This window comes from Erythrolamprus reginae, chromosome 3, assembly GCF_031021105.1.
Source record: "Erythrolamprus reginae isolate rEryReg1 chromosome 3, rEryReg1.hap1, whole genome shotgun sequence".
NCBI lineage: Eukaryota > Metazoa > Chordata > Lepidosauria > Squamata > Dipsadidae > Erythrolamprus > Erythrolamprus reginae.
The window spans coordinates 233,845,273-233,871,021 of NC_091952.1; the positions used below are offsets into that span (position 1 = coordinate 233,845,273).

General features: G+C 41.6%; 1 protein-coding gene across 2 annotated transcripts in view; it reads right to left on the bottom strand.

Moving 5' to 3' along the window:
• Positions 1–25,478, bottom strand: part of SYBU (syntabulin) — a 61,166-nt gene extending 35,688 nt beyond the window's left edge. For both annotated transcript variants that reach the window (XM_070748222.1, XM_070748221.1), the window contains exons 1-2: positions 25,278–25,478; positions 17,448–17,658 (exon numbers count right to left, since the gene is read on the bottom strand). In XM_070748222.1, coding sequence (XP_070604323.1) covers positions 17,448–17,658; positions 25,278–25,304 — 238 coding nt within the window. In that variant the 5' untranslated portion in view covers positions 25,305–25,478. The remainder of the gene's footprint in view (positions 1–17,447; positions 17,659–25,277) is intronic.
• Between the last annotated feature and the right edge of the window lie 271 nt (positions 25,479–25,749).

Here is a 25,749-nt window from a genome sequence, read left to right on the forward strand (position 1 = left end):
ATTAAAGACATGCTATTATCTTCTCCACTCCCATTCCTCTGAGATCAAGATTTCGAGACAACAATAGAGACAATCCAGGCCTTGTCTACTGATGGGTTTTCAAAAATCCAGTTCCTATATCCTTAATCCTCAATTAGGTTTTGGTAAAATGCATATAGGCAGTGGTGGGCTACTACCTGGATGGGGGGAGGGATGCAGTGGGGTAGTAAAAATGGAGCTCCACCCCAGAGCACTCAATTTGCACTGAAAGATGTTGAAAGAAAATGCAGGGCTTCCTGCATAAGCCACCCCCACTGGAGACCTCATCTACAAAAAGATATCGACAAAATTGAACGGGTCCAAAGACGGGCTACAAGAATGCTGGAAGGTCATAAGCATAAAACGTATCAGGAAAGACTTCATGAACTCAATCTGTATAGTCTGGAGAACAGAAGGAAATGGGGGGACATGATCGAAACATTTAAATATGTTAAAGGGTTAAATAAGGTTCAGGAGGGAAGTGTTTTTAATAGGAAAGTGAACACAAGAACAAGGGGACACAATCTGAAGTTAGTTGGGGGAAAGATCAAAAGCAATGTGAGAAAATATTATTTTACTGAAAGAGTAGTAGATCCTTGGAACAAACTTCCAGCAGACGTGGTTGGTAAATCCACAGTAACTGAATTTAAACATGCCTGGGATAAACATATATCCATCCTAAGATAAAATACAGAAAATAGTATAAGGGCAGACTAGATTACCTCTGGAATCGCCTGCTACAGCACGAATCCCAGCGACTGATAAAGTCCCACAGAGTTGGCCTTCTCTGGGTCCTGTTGACTAAACAATGTCGTTTGGTAGGCCCCAGGGTAAGAGCCTTTTCTGTGGCGGCCCCGGCCCTCTGGAACCAACTCCCCCTGGAGATTAGAACTGCCCCCACCCTCCCTGTCTTTTGTAAACTACTCAAGACTCATTTATACCGCCAGGCATGGGGGAGTTGAGATAGCTCTTCCCCCTAGGCCATTACAAGTTATGCATGGTATGTTTGTGTGTATGTTTGGTTTTATAATAGGGGTTTTTAGTTGTTTTTTATTATTGGATTGTACATGTTGTGTTAATTATTGTTGTCAGCCGCCCCGAGTCTACGGAGAGGGGCGGCATACAAATCCAATAAATTATTATTATTATTATTATTATTAGATGGACCATGAGGTCTTTTTCTGCCATCAGTCTTCTATGTTTCTATGTTTCTATGGTAGTAAAAAATTTTGTAATAATTAATAATAATACTAATTTATTAGATTTTTATGCTTCCCCTTTCCAAGGACTCAGAGTGGCTCACAACAAATAATACATGAGATACAAATCCAATATTATAAACAATTTTAAAACCCTTATAAAAAAGAATCATACAGTTCAGATAAACCATACATGAAATGGAACAGATAGGGGTATGTCAGCCCTTCACTGCATACAGGTATTTAAAATCATTACTGAAGTCTGCCAATGCTTTTACAAACATGTTTAGCAACCCTTTAAAGTTACAACAGCACTGAAACAAATGACTTATGACAGGTCCCCCACTTACAACGCTTTCACCGGCATCCAAATGGTCACAGAATCAAAATTGGGGCACTTGCCAACCGGCATGTATTTTACAGAGCTGCAGCATCTGAGGATCATGTGATCACCATCTCCAATCTCCCCAGATAACTTCTGACAAACAAAGTCAATTGGGCAAACTAGGTTCACTTAAGAACTGTGTGATTCCAGGAGTAAAATCCAGCAGGTTCTGACAAGTTCTGGGGAACCAGTAGTGGAAATTTTGAATAGTTCAGGTATGCCCATGTTACACCAACACTCCACAGTCTGCATTGGTTGCCGATCAGTTTCCGGTCACAATTCAAAGTGTTGGTTATGACCTATAAAGCCCTTCATGGCATCGGACCAGAATATCTCCGGGACCACCTTCTGCCGCATGAATCCCAGCAACCAGTCAGGTCCCACAGAGTCGGCCTTCTCTGGGTCCCATTGACTAAACAATGTCATCTGGGGGGACCCAGGGGAAGAGCCTTCTCTGTGGTGGCCCCGACCCTCTGGAACCAGCTCTCCCTGGAGATTAGGATTGCCCCCACCCTCCTTGCCTTTGGTAAACTTCTTAAAACCCACCTCTGCTGTCAGGCATGGAGGAACTGAGACATCTTCCCCAGACCTATATAGTTTATGTATGGTATCTTGTGTGCATGTTCTTTTAAATTATGGATTATAATGGGTTTTATATATGGGTTGTAATATTAGATTTGTATTGTATATTGTTTTCTATTGCTGCTGTGAGCCGCCCCGAGTTTGTGGAGAAGGGCAGCATACAAATTTAATAAATAATAAAATAATAATAATAATAATAATAATAATAATAATAATAATAATAATAACCAGAAAATATCGCCTCTGGCAGGCCCCATAGTGGGATGGGAATGGAGATTTTGAAATATCTTTTCCCCAGGAGTGGGGAGGGAATGGGGCTTTTGCAGTATCCTTCCCCTGCCACGCCCACCAAGCCACACTCACAGAACTGGTAGTTAAGGGGTGGGTTGAGCTGCAAGAGATTGCTTTTTGATAGAAAGTGGTCTAGGTTTTTTATGGATCAATAAACATTTTCCAGAGCTTTTCACTATGCTTGATAAAAAATATTAGCAGGGATAGTTAGTCTCCCTTCCTTAGCTTTGTTTTATGTCGGGTGGCTAGCAGCTACATCTATTAATGTGTTCTCCATCATTCAATTTTAAAGATAAATTATTACTTCTTTTTCCTATTTCTTGGTGACAAGATAAAACAATTCCCTTGAAGAAGTTTTTAAGAATGGAATGAAATAAGCCACCAGTCCCTTGTTCCTAAGTAAACCCTACTTGTTCCTAAGTAAACTGAAAGTGTTCCTTAATAATAAAAAAAATTCTTATTACACAACAGTGATTCAGCTTAAAGGAACTGGCTTCACTCTGCTTTAGCCTTTGGGCTATCCTGTTTTCCGAGCTCTGCCTTGATTCCTATGTGTAGAAAAGAAAACAGGTGATGGGGGCAGGAAGGACACATAACTGATAGGATGATTGATGAGCGAAACAGATGAAGACAGAAGTCAAGGTCACTGACTTGGCTTCACACAGCACCGTCATAGGGGATAATCACTTATCAGAAGAGCTCCTGCTACCAAAAAAAAAAACCAAACTCCATGGGCAGAGGCTTAAAGGCTGAATCTATGTACTAGAATATTCACTGGGAAAAACCTGATAAATTAACAAGGCTTAGCCTCTAGCACAGTGTTTCCCAACCTTGGCAGCTTGAAGATATCTGGACTTCAACTCCCAGAATTCCCCAGCCAGCGAATGCTGGCTGGGGAATTCTGGGAGTTGAAGTCCAAATATCTTCAAGTTGCCAAGGTTGGGAAACACTGCTCTAGCATTCACAAAATCTTAGCCTAGTGGCACATTTTATTTTATTTTACTTTATTTATTCTTTGTCCAATATACAACACATATGGAAGAGAATAGACATTAAGTAATATATATAAAGATAGAGAGTAAAAAAGAAGAGAAGTAGATGGGAGGGCCAAAACTCTCATCACCAGAACCAAACGCTTAGCTGACCATGAGCACTTAAAAACTGAATTGAACAAACTCAAAGATGTATTAATTTCTAATGGATTCGAAGAGAAAACAATCACAAACCTAATCAAAAAAGAGACACCCCCCAAAAAACAAGATCAAGAACAGGACAATGGCACCACCATCCTCCCTTACATCAAGGGCACCACAGACAAAATTAGTAAAATTCTGCACAAACATAACATCAAAACTTCATTTTGCACCAACCAAAAAATATCTAATATCCTAAGGAGCCCCAAAGATAAAATCCAATTGGAATACCAAGGAATCTATGAAATCCCTTGCAAAACATGTGCAGCCACATACATTGGACAAACCAACCGAAGAGTGAGCCAACGCATTGCAGAACATGTGAATGCAGTTAAAAAAGAAGAAAAGACTTCCTCCCTTGTCCAGCACATTAAAAAAACAGGGCACGAAATTGACTTTGAAAAAACTAAATTACTTCACAAAACAGAGAATTTATATAGAAGAATTGCTCTAGAAGCCATAGAAATTGAGAGGAGCCCCCTTTGCATAAATAAAAGAGATGACACGTCCCGCCTACCAGAAATTTGGAAACCAGCCTTAAACAAAAAAAACACTTCATAAAAATCACCATGTCAATCCTTCTAATAATTATGAATTTGGAATTTTGAAATTTGGAAACCAGCCTTAAACAAAAAACACTTCATAAAAATCACCATGTCAATCCTTCTAATAATTATGATTACACCAACCAATCAGATCACTGAAACATAATCACCCAATCTATTTGCTACATTCAAACCAAATCTCCACCCCCACACTATATACTAGGAAGAAATGACAAATGTACGTTTGTGTTGCAGGTTTAAAACAAGGAAATAAATTCACCCCTCAAAAACTTTGCTTTTTTTTTTTAAAGTCCATATTTAGATAACATGATGAGACGAATTCCTGAAATGAATTTCTTTCGAATAGCAGCTTCACAAGCTATTACTAGACTAATTTGATTTCCAGAACCACTGTGCCTAGAGTTCTTCTGTGGTGGCATAAACATGCCCAATATCAATTAAAGTGATGTATACAATACAAAAAAGATAAGCTTGTAGTGGACTACATTTCCCATAATCCACTGCCAACATATTTCTATTATGAAAGATGCCATCTTTTAATGGACCAATGACACATCTCTGCAATACAAATGAATTTGAAAGGATGCGGGGGGAAAAATAGATGTCCAGGATGACACATCCAACAGCAGCCATCATCAGCTCTGACAGTTAAATTAAATCTCGGCATCCGGTAAAGCCTGTCCGGCTTCTTTGTATATTATCCCAGAGGCTTCTATCTACCACTGTGGGAAACAGGATGGCAGGCTGATGCTTTGATTCCATGAATCCTTGGGAAAATATCTTATAGGGCAATCCTGCTCCTCGTTTCTTCTCAGAAATAAGCCCTACTGAGATGGTAATGATATTGCTATTCGTTTGTATGCCACCTTTATTATTTATACAAGTAGCTCCAGGCAACAAATACATCCAATATAGGTAGTCCTTGACTTACAACAGTTCATTCAGTGACCATTCAAATTTACAACAGAAATGAAAAAAGTGGCTATTTTTCACACTTATTTATTTATTTATTCAAATTTTTATGGCGCCCAACTCCCTAAGGATCTCACAACCAAAAATAACATCCAAATATTAAAAGTATCTCACAACCCAAAATAACATCCATATATTTAAAAAAAACAGTTTAAATACAATTAGAATAAAACAATACAATCCATGCATACCATATACCACAGAGTGGGCCTTCTCCGGGTCCCGTCAACAAAGCAATGTCGTTTGGCGGGGCCCAGAGGAAGAGCCTTCTTTGTGGCTGCCCCGACCCTCTGGAACCAACTCCCCCCAGAGATTAGAATTGCCCCCCACCCTCCTCGCCTTTCGCAAGCTCCTAAAAACCCACCTCTGCCATCAGGCGTGGGGGAATTGAGATATTCTTTCCCCCTAAGCCTTTACAATTTATGCATGGTATGTTTGTTTGTATGTATGTTTGGTTTTAGAATTAAGGGTTTTTAAGCTGTTTTGTATTGGATTTACATGCAGTTTTTATTCTGTTGTTAGCCGCCCTGAGTCTGCGGAGAGGGGCGGCATACAAATCCAATAAATGAAATGAATGAAATGAAATATGGCCAGAACTCGATGATTATCGTCATCAGAATCAACGGCTCCAGGCCTGCTGGAAAAGCCAGTTTTTACGGCTTTCCAGTAGGCCAGGAGGGTGGGGTTAGTCTGGATCTCAGGAAGTAACTGGTTCCAGAGAGTTGGAGCAGCCACACAAAAGGTCCTCCCCTGCAGACTCGCCAGCTGACACCATTTAGCTGACAGGACCTGGAGAAGACCAACCCTGTGGGCTCTTAACAGTTGCTAGGAGGTATGTGGTAGAAGGTGGTTTCGAAGATAGTCTGGCCCTAAGCCATTATGTTTGGTTGATTGAATTACTGTGGGTTATTATAGAATGTTATTATTTTTATTATTTTAATGTCTTTAGTATTAATATTGACTTCTTTTATTATTGTATATTATTGTGTTTTATATTGTTGTAAGCTGCCCTGAGTCCTATGGGATTGGGTGGTATAGAAGTCAAATTAATGAATAAATAAATAAATAATAATAATAATAATACATGTTGTGTATTCACTAGGCATCAGATTGTGTGCCATTTTGGAGGTGTAACTACTTCACTGAAATTAAATTGCTCATCTGCAAGGCAGTGAACACAGCAAAACAAAGAATATATTGCACACCTTAATAGAAATATCTACTGTAATAGGTTAATAATAGGCTTAGAGATCTGATACACAATATTATACTGCTGGAACATTTAAATACATTTCCTTTTGTGCCTTGCTTTCTCATTCTGCATCCCTTAAGTAAAAAGCTTAACTTTTCCAAAATGGGCAGAACTTCCTTTTTAATCCATCTATTTGGAACAGCTACCTTAAAGCTCAGGTAGCCAATATGCCTCAATCTATATGAAAAATGGTTCCAAAGTGGCTGTGCAACTTATGATTAAAACAGAGCTAATACTGGGAAATAATCTGAAGTGAATGAGCCAGCTGAATGTTTCTGGTGAATGTTTTCTCTCAGCATGACATATGAATCCTGCAGCTGAAATCCAAACCTAAGAGTTGAAAAGGGGCGGGGGAGGTAGAGAAGAGAATCTAATTCCTATTTATTCAGTTTTTCAAAATGTTCATACCCAGCTGGAAAGGATCTGTTCATTTGTTTTTAGTGAAATCTAGTTAATGGTATTCATATGCAGCCAGAAATGGCAAAATTGGCATTTTCTCTGCCCCCCACCCGTCTGATCAAGTATGTCCTAGCACAGCTCCTTCTACAAACACCTCTTCTGCAACACAACTGAGCTTCAGCGATGCTGCCAAGAAAGTTGGCATCAAGTTTCAACTCTGTGGACACATTGTGTGATCCGAGCATTATTGGAGAAGAGAAACATAGAAACATAGAAGTCTGACGGCAGAAAAAAACCTCATGGTCCATTTGCCCTTATACTATTTCCTGTATTTTATCTTACAATGGATATATGTTTATCCCAGGCATGTTTAAATTCAGTTACTGTGGATTTATCTACCACGTCTGCTGGAAGTTTGTTCCAAGGATCTACTACTCTTTCAGTAAAATAATATTTTCTCATGTTGCCTTTGATCTTTCCCCCAACTAACTTCAGATTGCGTCCTCTTGTTCTTGTGTTCACTTTCCTATTAAAAACACTTCCCTCCTGAACCTTATTTAACCCTTTGACATATTTAAATGTTTCGATCATGTCCCCCTTTTTCCTTCTGTCCTCCAGACTATACAGATTGAGTTCATTAAGTCTTTCCTGATACGTTTTATGCTTAAGACCTTTCACCATTCTTGTAGCCCGTCTTTGGACCTGTTTAATTTTGTCAATATCTTTTTGTAGGTGAGGTCTCCAGAACTGAACACAGTATTCCAAATGTGGTCTCACCAGCATTCTATATAGCAGGATCATAATCTCCCTCTTCCTGCTTGTTATACCTCTAGCTATGCAGCCAAGCATTCTACTTGCTTTCCCTACGGCCTGACTGCACTGCTCACCCATTTTGAGACTGTCAGAAATCACTACCCCTAAATCATTTTCTTCTGAAGTTTTTGCTAACACAGAACTGCCAATACAATACAAGAAGCCATCTAAAAACAGATTACATCAGAACGTCAATTCTTCTGCCGCGCGCACCAATTCTGGATGCACTGAAGCACCCTTTACACCAGGGTGTCAAACTTGATTCTATTGAGGGCTGCATCAGAATTGTGTTGGGAGAGCCCGGTGTGTGTGTATGTGCAGGATGGGCATGACCAGCTCGATGTCACTCAAGTGTCAAACTCGATTTCATTGAGGGCCGCATTCAGTAATGGGCAGCCAAAATTTGTAGTGCCACACTATGGGTGTGACTAATTTTGTGGGTTTTGTTAATAGTCATGACTGGGGTAGGAGTGGCTTGCCGGCCATCTGACCAGTGCTGCTTCCACCCGCGCCTTCTGCTTGCACCTCAGGCAGGAGGTGTCCATGTGAGGCTGGAGGGGGGCTGGGCAGGAGAGCTTGTCTTAGGCCAGGAAGGAGGAAAGAGGAAAAAAGCAAAGAGTGCAGATGCAGCAGCAGCAAGGGAAAAAAAGAGAGCCGAACCAAGACTGGTAATCCAGGAAGTGGCAGCCGCCGATCAGCTGGAGCTGCGCATGCATCTTCATTTCCGCCAGTGGAACTGCGTTGCACTCTGTCCTGCCAGCTGCCCACCCCTGGTTGCATTGGGGGGCCGGGGTGAGCATGGCCAGGGTGGCCACATGACGGTTTGTTGGGGTGGTGGTGTGTGTGTGTCCAGGCTGAGCATGGCCCCACTTGTGTTTATCAGGGGTGCCCAGGGGTGGGCTACTACCTGGATGGGGGGGGGAATGCCATTTTGCACTGAAAAATGTTGAAAGGAAATGCAGGGCATCCTGCATAAGCCACGCCCACAGTGTGGTAGTAAAAAATTTGGTAGCCCTTCACTGGGGTTGCCTGTGATAGCCCAAGTGTTCTGCCAGTGAAAACAGACTTCTGAGCTCCGGTTTCAGCTATGATGGCTTCCTGAAACCCTCTGCCAATGAAAGTGGACCTCGGAAGGGCTGCAATGACCTCCTGCAACCCTCTGCTAAACAAAACAGAGTTCAGGAGGGCTGCACATGGCCCTTCTGAGCTCAGATTTTCCTGGCAGAAGCACCATGGCTGGTCCTTTTCTGTTTCCAGGGTAGTCCAGCGGGCCAGATCTAAACACCTGACGGGCTGGATCTGGCCTCTGGGCCTTGAGTTTGACACCCTAGCTTTACACCAAAGCTCAGAGACTTCATCTAGGCAGAAAAGTCCAAATTGTAATGGCATTCTTGTATGCATTCTCAGTTCTTGTCAAGTCTCACCTAGCTTGGAAAGTTGGCCTTCTCCAGGTTCTGTCAACTAGAAAATGTCATTTGGCGGGACCTAGGGGGAGAGCCTTCTCTGTGGGGGCTCCAGGCCTTTGGAATCAGCTCCCCCCGGAGATTCGTACTGCCCCCACCTTCCTCGCCTTCTGTAAGAGTCTTAAGACTCATTTATACCACCAGGCATGGGGCCACTAAATTCTTGCCACTTGACAAATGAACGTGTTGAGAGAATGTTGAGCAAATGGAATGACTGTTTTTAATGTTTTTTTATTAATTAGATTTTAAATCTAATTAATTGGATCTAAGATATTGTATATTATTTATTATATGTTGTAAGCTACCCCGAGTCCTTGGAGAGGGGGGGCATAAAAGTCAAAGAAAGAAAGAAAGAAAGAAAGAAAGAAAGAAAGAAAGAAAGAAAGAAAGAAAGAAAGAAAGAAAGAAAGAAAGAAAGAAAGATAGGAACTAGGTCCATAACCCTTAATGCCTATCTAGCACAGAAACATGGACACGGTAAGAAGAATTTTTCTACTTTAGTTATGATGATTTAATTAAGACAGAATCTCATTGAGTGTTTTGAAATGCTTCCCTCCTGTTTGAATATTCATGACTGTGAGAGCCTATAAGTCTCTTGGCCTATAAGTATCAGAGCTGCCAGTCAACTTTGTGTCGGCTGGGCATTCTGGAGATTGTCAATCCAGTACATTTAAAAGGTTAGCAGGCTGGGGATAGGTGGAGGACTTTATCCAAAATGCTAAATACTACCTCTAAACATCTTCATGAACAACATTTTGCAAGCCAATCTTACTTTATCATTTTCCCCCCATGTGTGGGCCACAGTCATTTATGAGGTCACTTGCCAAAGAATAGATATGAAATGCAAGTCAAGCAAACATTCAATTACAGAATTCAGCAATGTCACTTCCTCTAAAAAGCGTTGCCTGAAGCCATATCCTCAGGACTAGAGTTGAAATAGCATGAGATACAGATGAGGCAACAATTTGCAATGCAAAAATTATCAGACACAAATAACCAGGAGGATTCACTTAGTTCAAAACACTGAAGATTTTATTACTGCTGCCCATACATAAGAATCTGGTAACTACCGTGTTTCCCCGAAAGTAAGACAGTGTCTTACTTTCTTTTTATCCCCAAAAGCCCCACTATGTCTTACTTTCGGGATATGTCTTATATTGGAAAAAAAATTGTCAAATTTTTTGTTTTAACCATAAAATTAACATTTATTAACAACCTGAACAGTATTGTATTCACCACAAAACAGCAGATGATACCCCAGTATCCCAGTGTGTATGTTTTACTGATGTATGATTAATACTGTGTGCATTACCGTATTTTAAGCAGGAGGCGGCAGTGACAAGTGCAGGGGACGGCGCGGTGACGTATGGAGAGGGGGACGGCGCGGTGACGTATGGAGAGCGGGGCGGCGCGGAAGTGGGCAGGAGGCGGCGCTCATTAACATCAGAGGGAGGTGGCAGACGCGGCGACGTATGGAGAGGGGGATGGTGCAGACGTGGGCAGGAGGCGGCGTGCAGCTAGATGAGAGGGAGGCGGCAATGCCCCCGTGTTTCCCCGAAAGTAAGACATATGTCTTACTTTCGGGGTACGGCTTATATTAGCCGACCCCCCTGAAACCCCCGATACGTCTTACAATCGGGGGTGTCTTACTATCGGGGAAACAGGGTAGCAGTGAAAGCTGAATTGGCACTAGGGGAGGGTCAATATAAACCATGAGAAAGGGAGCTAGACTTAGGTCTCTTTAGGAAGCATAAAATGTTCCAAACTAATGACACATTTAACTCTGCCCTCCAGCTCAGCCTGTTCCTCTATTAAAATTTAGAACTACTTCCATCTATTACACAAATACCTAAGGCGATGCAACCCTATCTTCTGGAAGATACAAAGGCAGGTTATATAACATTGCTCAGCAATTAAAAATATTTCTTTTATTCTAGAACACCAATGAGTTAATCTAGATTGATTGCCTTCCAGCGGTAGCTATTCAGTTCACTGGCTGAAATCATCATAATGTGATAATTAACTAGCAAATTTCAAAGTATAAGCAACTTGCATTCTGACACATTACCATCTGAAGCAATTATCCAGACTGGGAGCAAATGGCATGATTTTCCCATATTTTTATAGCACATCTGTCTATGTAATTTGCTTTTTTAAGTAATCTTAATTTTAGTGACTGTATATCTCTGGTTTGAAGCCGTAGTAACCATTTTGCAGGATTTATCATGTTACACTTAGGCATGGACCTTGGTTCATATTCATCAAGCATGCTTTTCTGTTATAATATTATAGTGATACACAATAGTCTACATTATTCAAAGTCAAATGGTATGTGTTCTGGAAATACTGCAATCCTAGTTTAAATTTCATAAAATGCTACAAAAAAAAGAGCATTACTTGTCTTGCAATATATTTTCTATACCAAAGTACAGTGGAACCTCGACATATGAGCAGCTCTACTTACGAGCTACTCGAGATAAGAGCTGGGAGGGGAGCGACATTTTTGTTCGCCTCCCGAGCTCACATTCGGGATACGAGCGCCAAGGAGCTGTCTCCTGAAGCCGAACGCTAACTTCCGCGTTCGGCTTCAGGAGACAGCTCCTTGGCGCTCATATCCCGCGTGTTTTAAAAGGTTGCAGCCGGCCTGGGGGGCTCGGGGGGGTGCTGGCAAGCCCCCCAGGCCGGCTGCAACCTTTTAAAACACGCACGCCGCTTCGCAGCTGTCTCCTGAAGCCGGAACGCTAACTTCCGCGTTCGACTTCAGGAGACAGCTGCAAAGCGGCGTGCGTGTTTTAAAACGTGGCGAGGCGAGAGGGAAGAAGGAGAAGCGCAAGTGGTTGCGGAGCGCCCGGGAGGCATTTATCCGTCCTTCGCTCCGCATCCACTTGCGCTTCTCCTTCTTCCCTCTCGTCTCGCCTCGCCGAGTCAGGCGCAGAAGGCTTAGCGGGGACCAGCGCTCGCAGGAAAAACAATCCAGGCTCACCAACCCGGAAATGCGAGGCGAAGGACGGCGCTGGTCCGAAGTTGTAGAAGCGAGCCGAGCGGGGCGGCCGGAGCTGCGCCCTCCTTCGCCCGCCTCCTTTCCGGCAGGCAGGGCTGCCCAACTGCGCAGAGCGGCTCCTCCCCTCCAGACGCGTGTCGGGGAAACGGGTCGGTTGCGGGGACGAGCGAGCGGACCAGCGCCGTCAAAGCGGAGGGAACCGCCGCCAGGGCGCCGCGAACTGCTCCAACGCCTCCCTCGCTTTTAGTACCGTGTTTCCCCGAAAGTAAGACATATGTCTTACTTTCGGGGTATGGCTTATATTAGCCGACCCCCCCTGAAACCCCCCATATGTCTTACAATCGGGGGGGGTGTCTTACTAGCGGGGAAACACGGTAGCTTATTATTTATTTTTCCCTTGATAAATAGCATTCTACCGTCTTTGTCTCTTTTAATATTAATTAATTGAAATAATATTCTTTGATTAATCAAGATGGCGACTCCTCTGGATTTTGCTGTCCCTCTCGACTCATAAGCCCGTTGCCACTCGTCATTTGTAACTAATTTATCTGATTTTCCCCTTCCTTTATGAGTTTCTGATAAAAGATCTCTCATTTGCACAGCTACCAGAATCAACTAGGCTGACAGATTTGATCATTGACTTATACATGGCTTAGAATTTGTTTCTGGGGGAATCATCAATATTAATTGAGTTTAATAAGTTAAACAGCATTAACAGATTATAAAGTCAGAAATTTGTAATTCCTTCCATCCTGATGTCCTTCTGATCCATGGACAGCAACTGTTATCCTTCAGCCAGGAAGGGCAATCTGGAATCTATTAATGCGGAATAAGCCACGTATTTTATACAGAAGAACATCAAACAGCTGTCGACGATATGTAAACCCCAGCATCATTTGTGGAAGAGCTATGCCATTTTTTAAGGCACATTTTAAAACAATTGTCTACTAATTCAAACAGCAATATGCAATTTTAGCCGATGGAACATCTAATGAACAATGATTTTAGCTTTACTGCAGATACCGAAGCATAACAGCACTTGGAAGAAGAAAGTAACAAACAAGTTGGGAAACATGTTTTTGACACACTAAGATGGTGATGGCTAACCTTTCATTGTGTGCTGAAAGCGTGCCCGCATGCCAGCGCCCAAAGTGCAATGGGCCACCCCTGCGCATGTGCACATGACCCCCCCAGCTCTCATTTGTGCCTAGTAGGTCTCTCTGCAGCACCCCCTCATGCTCTCTTTTAGACCTAGCAGGCCTCCCTGCAGCCTCCAGGGACCAAAAAGATGGATGCAATTGCATAATCAAACCCCGCCCCCTTTGCATATATACCCATATTGTGGGCATCTCTCCCCAGGCCTTCCGGTGTTTCAAAAAGACTCTACTACAGTTGGTATGTGTAGAAAAAAAGCAGGTGGAGCTAGGGAGCTAGGGAGCTAGGGAGGAGTTCCTGTCAAACAGACAACAAGTGGTCAAAATAGGAAGCACCGTATCCACCCCCGTCCCAGTTAAAAGCGGTGTTCCCCAAGGTAGTGTACTGGGACCAACGCTCTTCATTCTCTATATCAATGACCTTTGTGATTACATCACAAGCAACTGTGTCCTTTTTGCCGACGATGTAAAACTCTTCAACACCACTGATAACACAACTACTCTCCAAAAATACCTTGACGCTGTTTCTGAGTGGTCTAACATATGGCAACTCCAAATCTCAACTAGCAAATGCTCTGGCCTACACATTGGGAAGAAGTATCTGAACTCCAAATACGAACTGAATAATTAAATTATCACAGATAATCTCCACTTGGTTAAAGACCTTGGTATACTAATAACAAAAGATTTAAGTGCCAAAGCCCACTGCAACAATATAGTCAAGAAGGCTTCAAGAGTTGTAAACCTAATCCTACGTAGCTTCTGCTCTGGCAATCTCACACTACTTACCAGAGCTTACAAAACTTTTGCCAGACCCATCCTTGAATACAGCTCATCTGTTTGGAACCCATATTGCATCTCAGACATTAACACCCTTGAAAATGTCCAAAGATACTTCACCAGAAGAGCCCCTCACTCCTCCACTCGAAATAGAATACCCTATGAGACTAGACTTTCAATCCTGGGCCTAGAAAGTTTAGAACTAAGACGCCTTAAACAAGATCTAAGTATTGCCCACAAGATCATATGCTGCAACGTCCTGCCTGTAGGTGACTACTTCAGCTTCAACCACAACAACACAAGAGCACACAACAGATTTAAACTTAATATTAACCACTCCAAACTTGACTGTAAAAAATATGACTTCAGTAACTGAGTTGTCGAAGCGTGGAACTCATTACCAGACTCCATAGTGTCATCCCCAAACCCCAACACTTTACCCTTAGATTATCTACGGTTGACCTATCCAGATTCCTAAGAGGTCAGTAAGGGATGACTACAAGTGCACTAGAGTGCCTTCTGTCTCCTGTCCTATTGCTCTCCTACATCTCCTATACCTTTCTTCTATTCCTATATCTCTTCTTCTATCCTTTTATTGATATGTTCTATTACTATACCTTCTTTTCTATTATTTCTTAGATATATTTTACTATGAGTATCTCCTCTATACCCTTCATCATGTATTTTATTATGTGTATATAGATATATACCCACTAAAACCCTCATTGTGTATTGGACAAAATAAATAAATAAATAAAATAAATAAATAAAAAGTGAGTCATAAGCCTAGAATTGTTATGTTACCACAAATGGCCCAAATCCAACCTCTCTTGAATATCATGTACCCTTATCTAGCACCAATTAAGTATTGTTCATTTGTTGACTAGGTTCTTGTGTACAAGACTGAGCAACAAACCTTCTGAACTGAAACTAATGTGTGACCTTGATTCTTCATGACTGACCTCATGGCCTTCCAGTCCTAGGACTCACAGTTAATAACCCCTTCCATACATCTAGAATTGGTTGGTTAAGACAGATCTGTTCACACATCACCAAATCCTTTGCAGTTTTCTATTTTGGAGAGAAGACTATATGGTACAGTAAGTATGAAGCTGTAGGACCTTTTTCATTTCACTAAGAAAAAAAATGTGTGCAAACTAACATTTCGACCATTTCTTATCAGGAAAAAGATGAAAATAGACTCCATTACCACCATTTGGTTAGGAGGAACCTCAGAGAAAGCGAAAGACGATCCTATAAAAGTGTGAGGACAAGGAAGAAGTTGGCCCAACCGAATAAGAAGAAGTCGCTGACAGACCTGGATTAGGAAAAAGGGAAATGTTCTACTTAAACATGTTTGAATATAGGTATCAGAGAGGTATCACTAGAATATATTTGTTTATGTATGTATGTATGTATGTATGTATGTATGTATGTATGTATGTATGTATGTATGTATGGATGGATGTATGGATGGATGGATGGATGGATGGATTGATAGATTGTTAGAGTTGAAAGGGAACATGAAGGCCATCGAGTTCAACCTCCTGCCCAAGCAGGAACCCTACAATACACCAGTCAAGTGGCAGTTCAATCTTCTCTTAAAAATGTCTAGAGTGTTGGAGTTCACAACATCCGTTGGTAGGTTGTTCCATTAGTTGATTGCTCTGACTGTCAGGAAGTTCCTCCTTATCTCCATGTTGAATCTCTCCTTGGTCAGCTTCCAGCCATTGTTCCTCGTCCAGCCCTCTGGTGCCCTGGAGAACAAAGTGATCCCCTCCTCTCTGTGACATCCCCTTGTATACTTGTAGACTGCTATCATGTCCGCTCTGGCCCTCCTTTTCTCTAGGCTATCCATGCCCAGTTCCCTCAGTCTCTCTTCGTAAGTCTTGGTTTCCATTCCCTTAATCATCTTGGTTGCTCTTTTTTGCACCTTCTCCAGAGTTTCAATGTCACTTTTGAAGTGTGGTGACCAGAACTGAATACAGTACTCCAGGTGTGGCCGGACCAGGGCGTAGTAGAGTGGTATTAAGACTTCCCTGGTCTTGGAGTGTATTCCCCTGTTGATGCAGCTTAGGATTGTGTTGGCTTTTTTAGCTGCTGCTGCACATTGTTGGCTCATGCTTAGATGTGCAGCAGCAGCTAAAAAAGCCAACACAATGAGATAAGGATACACAAATGAGAGAAAGACTTGTGGTTTCCAAGGGGTGATTTTACTATTTATAGAATCTCATTTCTATTATGCAATCAAGATTTTGGGCAACTTCTTTACAAATCTGCCTTTATGTGAATTAAATTTCTGTGTCCAAATGGCTGGATTCAAAGTTGTTAGCCTGCATCTCGAGGCTCTGCTCTTAACTTGTGGCACGTATCCAGATTCCTAGACAAATGACTTGATTTAATAAATAGTTGGACTACTTTTCCCTTCTATTAAATGGATGTTTTATACAGGACATGCTCAACATAGCAACATTGATAGTACCTGTTTACACTTCCAAAAGCCTGAATGGCTGGGGAATTGTATAGCATGGAAAGGAAATTATTTCCTCTCACTGTTATAATGACCAGTTTTCAATGGTCATTAGTTTATTTTTTGGTAATGATTTCCATACAGGTCATCCTCAAATTATAACCATTATGGAGCCCTTCAAACTGTCATAAATTTACTCATGGGCCTCACCCTGTTCCCTTAACTAGGGCTCATTTGGGGGTAGACTTATATTGTTATGACCTATAAAGCCCTTCATGGCACTGGACCAGATTATCTCAGGGACTGCCTTCTGCTGCACGAATCCCAGCGACCAGTTAGGTCCCACAGAGTGGGTCTTCTCCGGGTCCCGTCAACTAAACAATGCCGCTTGGTGGGACCCAGGGGAAGAGCCTTCCCTGTGGCGGCCCTGGCCCTCTGGAACCAACTCCCCCCAGAGATTAGAATTGCCCACACCCTCCTTGCCTTTTGTAAGCTACTTAAAACCCACCTCTGCCGTCAAGCATGGGGGAACTGAGATATTCTTTCCCCCTAGGCCTTTACAATTTTATGCATGGTATGTCTGTATGTATGTTTGGGTTTTTTATATTAATGTGTTTTAATCGTTTTTAGTATTGGATTATTTTGTATACTGTTTTATTATTGTTGTTAGCCGCCCCGAGTCTCCGGAGAGGGGCGGCATACAAATACAATAAATCAAATCAAATTGTCCACACGTGTAAAAATCAAGCTAGGACTTACTTTTGGGATAGCTTGTATTTTCAGAGAAACACGGTAAATGAAAGTTGCACTGGGGGAGGGGCTGGATTAGAAGACCAATAAAACCTTTCAATTATGATACTATAAAAACAGCCATTTTATCCTAACTGAGGTACATTCGTTCATTCATACCTGAGCAAAAACTGTTGCTGCTGATTGTCCTGGCAGACCCTCCAGATAAACTTAAAGGGTTGAATTCTTTGCTTTCCTCTTCAGAAAAGGGGGATTCGGAGGCTGGAGATACCTTTTGGTATTGGAAATGTTGCTGGGGATGATGAGGCCGAAGTACCAGGCGAGGAATCCGGCTGCGGCAAAACTCCTTGTCCTGCATCTTGTGATCCTTCTAAAGGGAAAATTATAATAATAATAATAATAATAATAATAATAATAATAATAATAATAATAATAATAATTTATTGGACTTGTATGCCGCCCCTCTCCGAAGACTTGGGGCGGCTCACAACAATAATAAAACAATATAGCAGTAAAACAAATCCAATATTAAAAAACATATATAAAACCCCAGCAATTAAAACCATACAGCACATAAATACCAAACATAAAATATAAAAGCCTGGGGGAGGATGTCTTAGTTCCCCCATGCCTGGTGATATAGGTGGGTCTTAAGTAATTTGCGAAAGACAAGGAGGGTGGGGGCCGTTCTAATCTCTGGGGGGAGTTGATTCCACAGGGCCGGGGCCGCCCCAGAGAAGACTCTTCCCCTGGGGCCCGCCAAACGACATTGTTTGGTCGACGGGACCCGGAGAAGGCCAACTCTGTGGGACCTTATCGGCCGCTGGGATTCGTGCGGTAGAAGGCGGTTCCAGAGGTGCAGAAGGCCATTAGGGCTGAAAAGAAAGTAGTGTCACTCATTTGGATGATGCTACTTTGTTGGATAATAGAACATCTGCAATCAAACTACCACATTTAAAGAGCACCAAGAATTTCACATTACATATCAGAGCTATGGATACAGTATTTTCTTTTATTGGAAGTTGGACCACTCCCTGCTGTTCCAAAGGTGATTTTTTCAGGAGGCAACTGGACTTTTTTGGGGGGTTTTTCTTTTGAAGTTGTTTCACTTCTCATCCAAGAAGCGTCTTCAGCTCTGACAGTATAGTTAAGAATGGAAGGGTCTAAAAGACGTTTAGCTTTTAGGGAGGAACACCTTTGAATAGTGTGGGAATAGGAATGGATTTCCAAAGGAAAAACATTGCAGAGTACAGGAACCAGGAACACAACTCAGGCAAACCCAAGGACACATAAATTTTCAAGTGCTTCAACAACCACTAAAAGGATTCAGATTACCAGCTGTCTGCAAAGAATATAAATCCTTCCATTCACCACTATCCTGTCAAAGCTGAAGAAGCTTCTTGGATGAGAAGTGAAATGTCTTCAAAAGAAAAAAAACAAAAAGTCCAGTTGCCTCCTGAAAAAGCACCTTTGGGACAACCACGACCTGCTTGATTGAGAATCTCTACAGACTATCAGCCCCTCTGTTTCCCAGACCCACTTATACCCATGTCCTAATAAACAAGTATAGAATTATAGTTTGTATTAATATAAGTAGAAAGTAGTGATAGAAACACTAGTAGGACAGGGATGGTAGGCACAACAGTCCGTTATGCACGCCCCTTACAGACCTCTTAGAAAAGGGGAGAGGTCAACTGTAGATAATTTAAGATTGAAGATTTTGGGGTTAGGGGAAGAAACAACAGAGTCAGGTAGTGAATTCCAAGCATTGACCACTCTATTGAATGGCAGAATGGCTGCTACCATCATATTTTATCCAATGAAAACCTGTGCACTCCTGTTGAAAACAGTGAACAATATGGCTTGGGTCAATGAGTGCCTTTTTGCATGCATATATGTACATATAGACTACATTCTGAGCACATATTTACAACTATTGAAATCAGTGATGGTGTTCTGAATCATTGGATACAGAGAAAGCCTTTGATATGGTACAATGGCAATTTTTGAAATAAATCTCAAGTATGGATTTTCTTCTTGCTTTAATTGAATTAATACACTGTACTCTATCTTCTTCGCTAGGGTTATTACAATGGTATTATTTGTTTATCTAACAGGGTACTTCTTAATTTGTAAAATACCTCCTTTACCTTCTTATTTGTAATGCTGAAACAACTGGCCTGTTTCCAAACACAGGAAATTTTCAGTACAACAGTATTTGAATTGAATACAAAATAATTCATACATCTTGCACTGTATTATATTTTAAGATGTCTTATTTATGACTACCTATTTTTATACATTAATATTTACAGTTTGATAATTTATCAGATTACTTAATTAACTTAAGTTCCATATCCTTCTTACAGATTCTAATATTTCTATAACAATATGTAATAATTGGCTTTCAATTATTGCTTGAATTCTGTAAATGTTTATTCCAAGGAGTGTTTGTTTATTAGTGGATATAAACATATTCTGATCATACATAAATAACGATAAATCTTATTGTAAAATATAATATAAAAATGAGTATTAATTATATGTGTAAGTACTCCTAAGTTTTAAAAATGGATTGAGAAGATATTAAATTTTGCCTTTTTTAAACAGAAAGAGCAACTTTTAGATATTTAAAATCTACTCCACAGCTATGATATAGTAACTGAATCACCTCTGATTTTTAGCTATGATCAAGGGGCATAGTCAATATTTTATCATAATCAGAAAGTTATTGTGTGACCTTTTCAACATTATCTCTATTTCCACCTCTCTGTCTTATCATTCTTATATCAGACACTAGAAGACACATTTGGTGCCCACTAAAATTCATGATGGCGTTCTCACTTTGATGGTTTACAGAAAGCTTTAAAGACTTGGCAGTTTTAAGGCTGGATAGAGTCCTTTGCTGAACATGTTTTTGTCTATCTATAGAGGGAATAAATTTATTTATTTATTTATTCGATTTTTTATGCCGCCCTTCTCCTTAGACTCAGGGCGGCTTACAACATGTTAGCAATAGCCTCCCTTTTTAAACAGAGCCAGCATATTGCTCCCACAATACGGGTCCTCATTTTACCCACCTCGGAAGGATGGAAGGCTGAGTCAACCTTCAGCCGGTGATGAGATTTGAACTGCTGACCTGCAGATCTACAGTCAGCTTTAGTGGCCTGCAGTACTACACTCTACCTGCTGCGCCACCTCAACTCTTTTATAGAGATAAATCCCATCTTATTTATTTATTTTGTATTGTGTTTTTATATATTTACAATTTGTTATATTGCAAATAGCCTAGAGTTGTTTTGAAATTGGGCAGCACCCAAATATAAATACAGTGGTACCTCGAGATACGAGTTTAATTCGTTCCGGACCTGGGCTCTTAAGTCGAGCAGCTCTTATCTCGAACGACTTTTCCCCATAGGAATTAATGTAAATAATTTTAATTGGTTCCAGCCCTCAAAAAACTCACAAAGTTAGTCTAAATTATGCAGAAAGACATGTTTTTAATGAAGAAATGTACATGTACATATAAATGAATAATGAAGTTTCTTTCACTTAACTTGTAAACTTTCTTAAACTTTTAAATTTACATATGTTCAACTTCTCTGCCACCCAATCCTGTAGGACAGAGGTCCCCAACCCTTTTTGCACCAGGGACCGGCTTTAAGCGATCAAGAGAGGAATGGGTGAATGAATGGACGGAGGGTGGGAAGGAAGGAAGGAAAGAAAGAGGGAAGGGACAGGAACAGAGGAAGGAAGCAAGGAAACTTATGAAAGGGGAGAGTAAGAGAGGAATGAGTGAAGGGAGGGAGGGAGGGAAGAAGGTGGGAAGGAGAAAGAAAAGAAGAAATAGAGGAAGGGAAGGTAAAAGAGAGAAAGAAAAAGAGCAAGAAAGAAAGCTGCAAGCACCCCCCCGAGCCCCCCAGGCCGGCTGCAACCTTTTAAAACATGCGCGCCGCTTCGCAGCTGTCTCCTGAAGCCGAACGCGGAAGTTAGCGTTTGGCTTCAGGAGACAGCTCCTTGGCGCTTGTATCTCGAATTTGGGCTTGTATGTAGAACAAAAATATCTCTTCCCTCCCAGCTCTTATCTCGAGTTGCTCTTAAGTAGAGCAGCTCTTATGTCGGGGTTCCACTGTAAATGATTTTGGGACAGAAATGTATTTTTGATCCAAATTCCCAAGACTGACTTGTTTTCCAGAATGACCCTAGTTGGAAAATTATAGGTATGGAAGTTGTGGTCAATTAGAGGTATTAATAGTTCAAATAAGCTTTTTGCCAATATCTGAATTATTGTAAGTGGCTTTTGAATTGCCTAAAATTAGAATTGGCTTCTCATCTTCAGGTAAAAGATACCATTTTTACAAATGTTTCAAAATATACTGAATAAAATTCCATAATACTATCAATATTTTCCATGTTTCAATGATGCCGTATCTATATTTTTCATACACAAAGAGTATTACAAAGATGAATATTAGTTATCTCCAAGAATTCTGGAATAAACAATTGCAATATCCAATTGCAATATAGAAGATTCATTGATAATAATCTTAAAGCTTTATTTAATGATTCTCATTCATCATTTTTCTTCTAATTTACTGGGACCCCCCGAAAATGTTTAAGAAACTTGGCAAACAACACCATTTAATTGGAAGTGTAAATTAAGCATGAATACACAATCATTGATCAGTTTTAACCCATAGTAGATCCCATTTTGGTTTAAAAATGTACTTTTAAAAAAATATTGATGTATGAAGAATTATGGATTTATCAAGAATGGGAATGAGGGGACAAAGAAGTCCAGTTTTACATGTTGGGAAACCAATGTGATTTCACATTTACTGTTTTGAATCACCAATATGCATTTGTTTTCAGTTTACCACTTCCTTACCATCAATGTAACTGAATGATCAATCAATGTACAATCAATAAACAGTGATGTGTTTAAGAATTAGGCTGAATGATTTCCTATATGGATTTCTCTTTTTCCTTTTTGCTGCTTGTAACCATGTTTATGTCTTTGTGTCCCTATCTTCTTTTCTGAATTAATTATTATAATCATAATTAATATAATTATAATTAAAAATTAATTTAATGATTGCATAAAATAAAAATTAATTTTATTTTCTTCAAAGAGAAAAAAAAGTTTGCGGCTGAGCAACATGATGAGGTTTTCCATCTAAAGGAGCCACTTTCAATCCTTAAACATTTTATCTTTGAGATGCAGGTAAATCAGTGTTCCCCAATGTGGTATTCCACAGCTCAGAGATTCTCAATTGTCATAATTTGAAGATGCCTGGACTTCAACTTCCAGAAGTTGAAGTCTACACACATGTTTCATATGTTTGCTGGAATTGGTCCATACATTTTGAAGGTGTCAAGGTTGTGAAACACTGTCCTATCCAATGAAATTCAGACAGTCTAACTCTGATCATCACCCCTGAGGAGCATCATATTGTTAGGTATATTAGATGTTCCCTTGAGAACTTAAGGCTAGAAACAAAAAGGTTTGATAATATATCATAGCAATCTCATAGGTAAATCTTTGAGCTAAGCTTGACTCCTGCTGTTTTCTCAAGAGCAGCACAGAAATGGTCCACCATGGATTTCATAATGTTTTTCCACTTCTCCAGTTTGGGTTCCAGATCTAGAATTTTCTCTTTCCCACTTGATCTAGTTTAACATTTTAAAGATTGGGCAGGGTTGGCCTAGTTCCCCTTAGTCAACTAGAATTGATGTTAGGTGGATCTTAAGCATTCATTCCACTAGTGATTATGGCATTGGGCCACTTCGAGCATTAATAAGTCAACTCAGAATAGATAAACATGACAAATTTGTATAAAAGAGGTCCATGAACATGTTTATCATACAAACAAACAAACAAGCTGAAACTCAGGGGCTTCCATGGTTAAGAATTTCTCCAGTAGTTATCTCCAAATGTTAATGCAACAGACAAGGTAATAGTTCTTTATTTCATCAATCCCTTCATCAAATTATCATTCAATGTATCAATCAATCATTGTCATTGTATCATTAATATAATACAGTGGTACCTCTACTTACAAACTTAATTCATTCTGTGACCAGGTTCTTAAGTAGAAAAGTTTGTAAGAAGAAGCAATTTTCCCCATAGGAATCAATGTAAAAGCAAATAATGCGTGAAATTGGGGAAATCGGATGGAGGGTGGAGGGTGGAGATTCCTAGAGAGGCCCCATGGAGGCTTCTCCCCGCTTTTCCGGCTCTGTTTCCTCCCAGGAGATTCCTAGAGAGGCCCCACAGAGGCTTCTCCCCACCTTTTCTGGCCCTGTTTCCCCCCCACGAGATTCCTAGATTCCCATGGAGGCTTCTCCCTGCCTTTTCCGGTTACAGTTTTGAGGCTTGGGTTTGTAAGTGGGAAATGGTTCTTGAGAAGAGGCAAAATAATCTTGAACACCCAGTTCTTATCTAGAAAAGTTCATAAGTAGAGGTATTCTTAGTTAGAGGTACCCCTGTATTATTATCAACCATTCATTTATGTTTTATTAAATCAAGTGTCATTTCTGTTTAATTTTGGGACTGGGGCTTTTGGCACATGATCAAAGCCAAGAGCAATCTGAGTCAACTAAGTTATGAACATTTGATAGGGAACCACTCCTAAGTGGGCTCCAATTGAAGAGGTGGCTTTTAATTGACGGTCATTCTTGGAGCAAAGAATTGTTATAACATTTAAATACTACTCAGGGCTTATACAGGGTTCTGATCAACCTACTGCCCCTTAGCTCTTCTGCAATAAATCCACATATATTTCAGCCCATCTTGGAAAACAGAAAAGTACATTACATTAATCAGCCTTAGCTTTGTTTTCTTAGGGGAAGAAATCTATTTAGAAATGAACCCCAGATGCAAAGAAGGAAGATACATTAACCTTTCAAAAGAAACTGTTTCCAGAACGAGAGACTCACCAGGGAGCAACACTAATGAATTTATTATGCTAGGCATCAGCTGGAAGAGGGACTTAAAACACAATGATCAGAGTCCTTTTCGGTCTCCCTGGTTCCCGGAATCGGCCGCATCGGGGAAAGGGGTGGGAAACAACCCAGCTTTGAGCGGATTCAATTCAATTCAACCTTTATGGTCAACGCACAATATGTTGTACAATGAGATTGGCTACTTCATATGTAATACATTGATCTTCTTTCTCTGCTTCCATTCTCTCCCTCCCTACCTTTCTGCTCTTTGGGCTGACCTTATTTATTTTTGAGCTCTATCCCACCCACCCATTCTAGAGAAAGATCCGCAGCAGAGGTAGAGCCACCGAAAAATGATGTCAGCCTCCTTATGGTGTGGGTGTGTGTTTGTGTGTGTGAGGATTGCGTGAAGGATGCATAGCTTCCGCTGGGGAGGAAACAGGTTTGGCTTCTACCCCCCAACATAAGGGCGTCCCGCAGCTCCTTTCCATACCACCCCCCAAAAAACCCCTCAATCTCCCCATCCATCCATCCATCCATCCATCCATCCATCCATCCATCCATCCATCCATCCATCCATCCATCCTAATCAATCCTGATCCATCCATCCATCCATCCATCCATCCATCCATCCATCCATCCATCCATCCATCCATCCATCCATCCATCCATCCATTCCATGCAGTCTCCCATCGAGCTGACAAACACGATCGCGGGTGACGAGAGGGGTCCCCCCCTCCCCGAAATTTGCCGCTTCTCAACAGGGATTTTTTTTACGTGGACGGAGGATGGGCGGAGGTGGGAAGAAGCCGAGATGTCTTCTGCCTACATCCACGCGTTTTGCCCATTCCAAAGACCGTATTGCAGGCGTGCGCCTCTGAGCTCCAGTCCTTAAGTGGCTCGGTGGCTTAGTTTACGCATACAGACGGGCGGGTTGGAAAGGAGGTGTGTGGCTACACCTGGTTTTTCCTCCTTCCCTGAAACACCCCCGTTCCCCCCCCCCCCCGGTTTTCCTCTCTGTCCCCCTCCCCGTCGTCATCTCACCTTGCAACTTTCCTTGAGGGGCCCCATCTCGCCTGGCTTCGGCGGGTGACAGCCAGCCGGGCTGCTTGACGCGAAGGAGGACGAGGCGAGGAAACCGGGTCACTGCCAATGCCGCAGCCGCTCCCAGCCACCCGAACCCGTGCTTGGCGCTCCGCAGCTCCAAGCTCCGGCCAGCCTCAAATTCCTCCCCCACCTTCGCCCTCCCCTCGCCCCGCCCTGACACGTGGAGAGTCAGATGCAGCCGCCGCCGCCGCTGGCTGTCGGCTCGCGTCGGGCGGTGGGGCTGCTGTTGGCTCCGCCGAGGCTCCGGAGATCTCTGCCGCAGGTGGGGAGGGAGCGGCGCGGGAATCGTAGCGGCCGCCTATTGACGCGGCAATGTGTTCGATTTTTAAAAAAGGAGGTGGGCGCAGTGAAAGGAGAAGATTTGGGGATGGAGGGCTCCTCTGTCTGGGAAGGCGGTTGCAATAGTAAT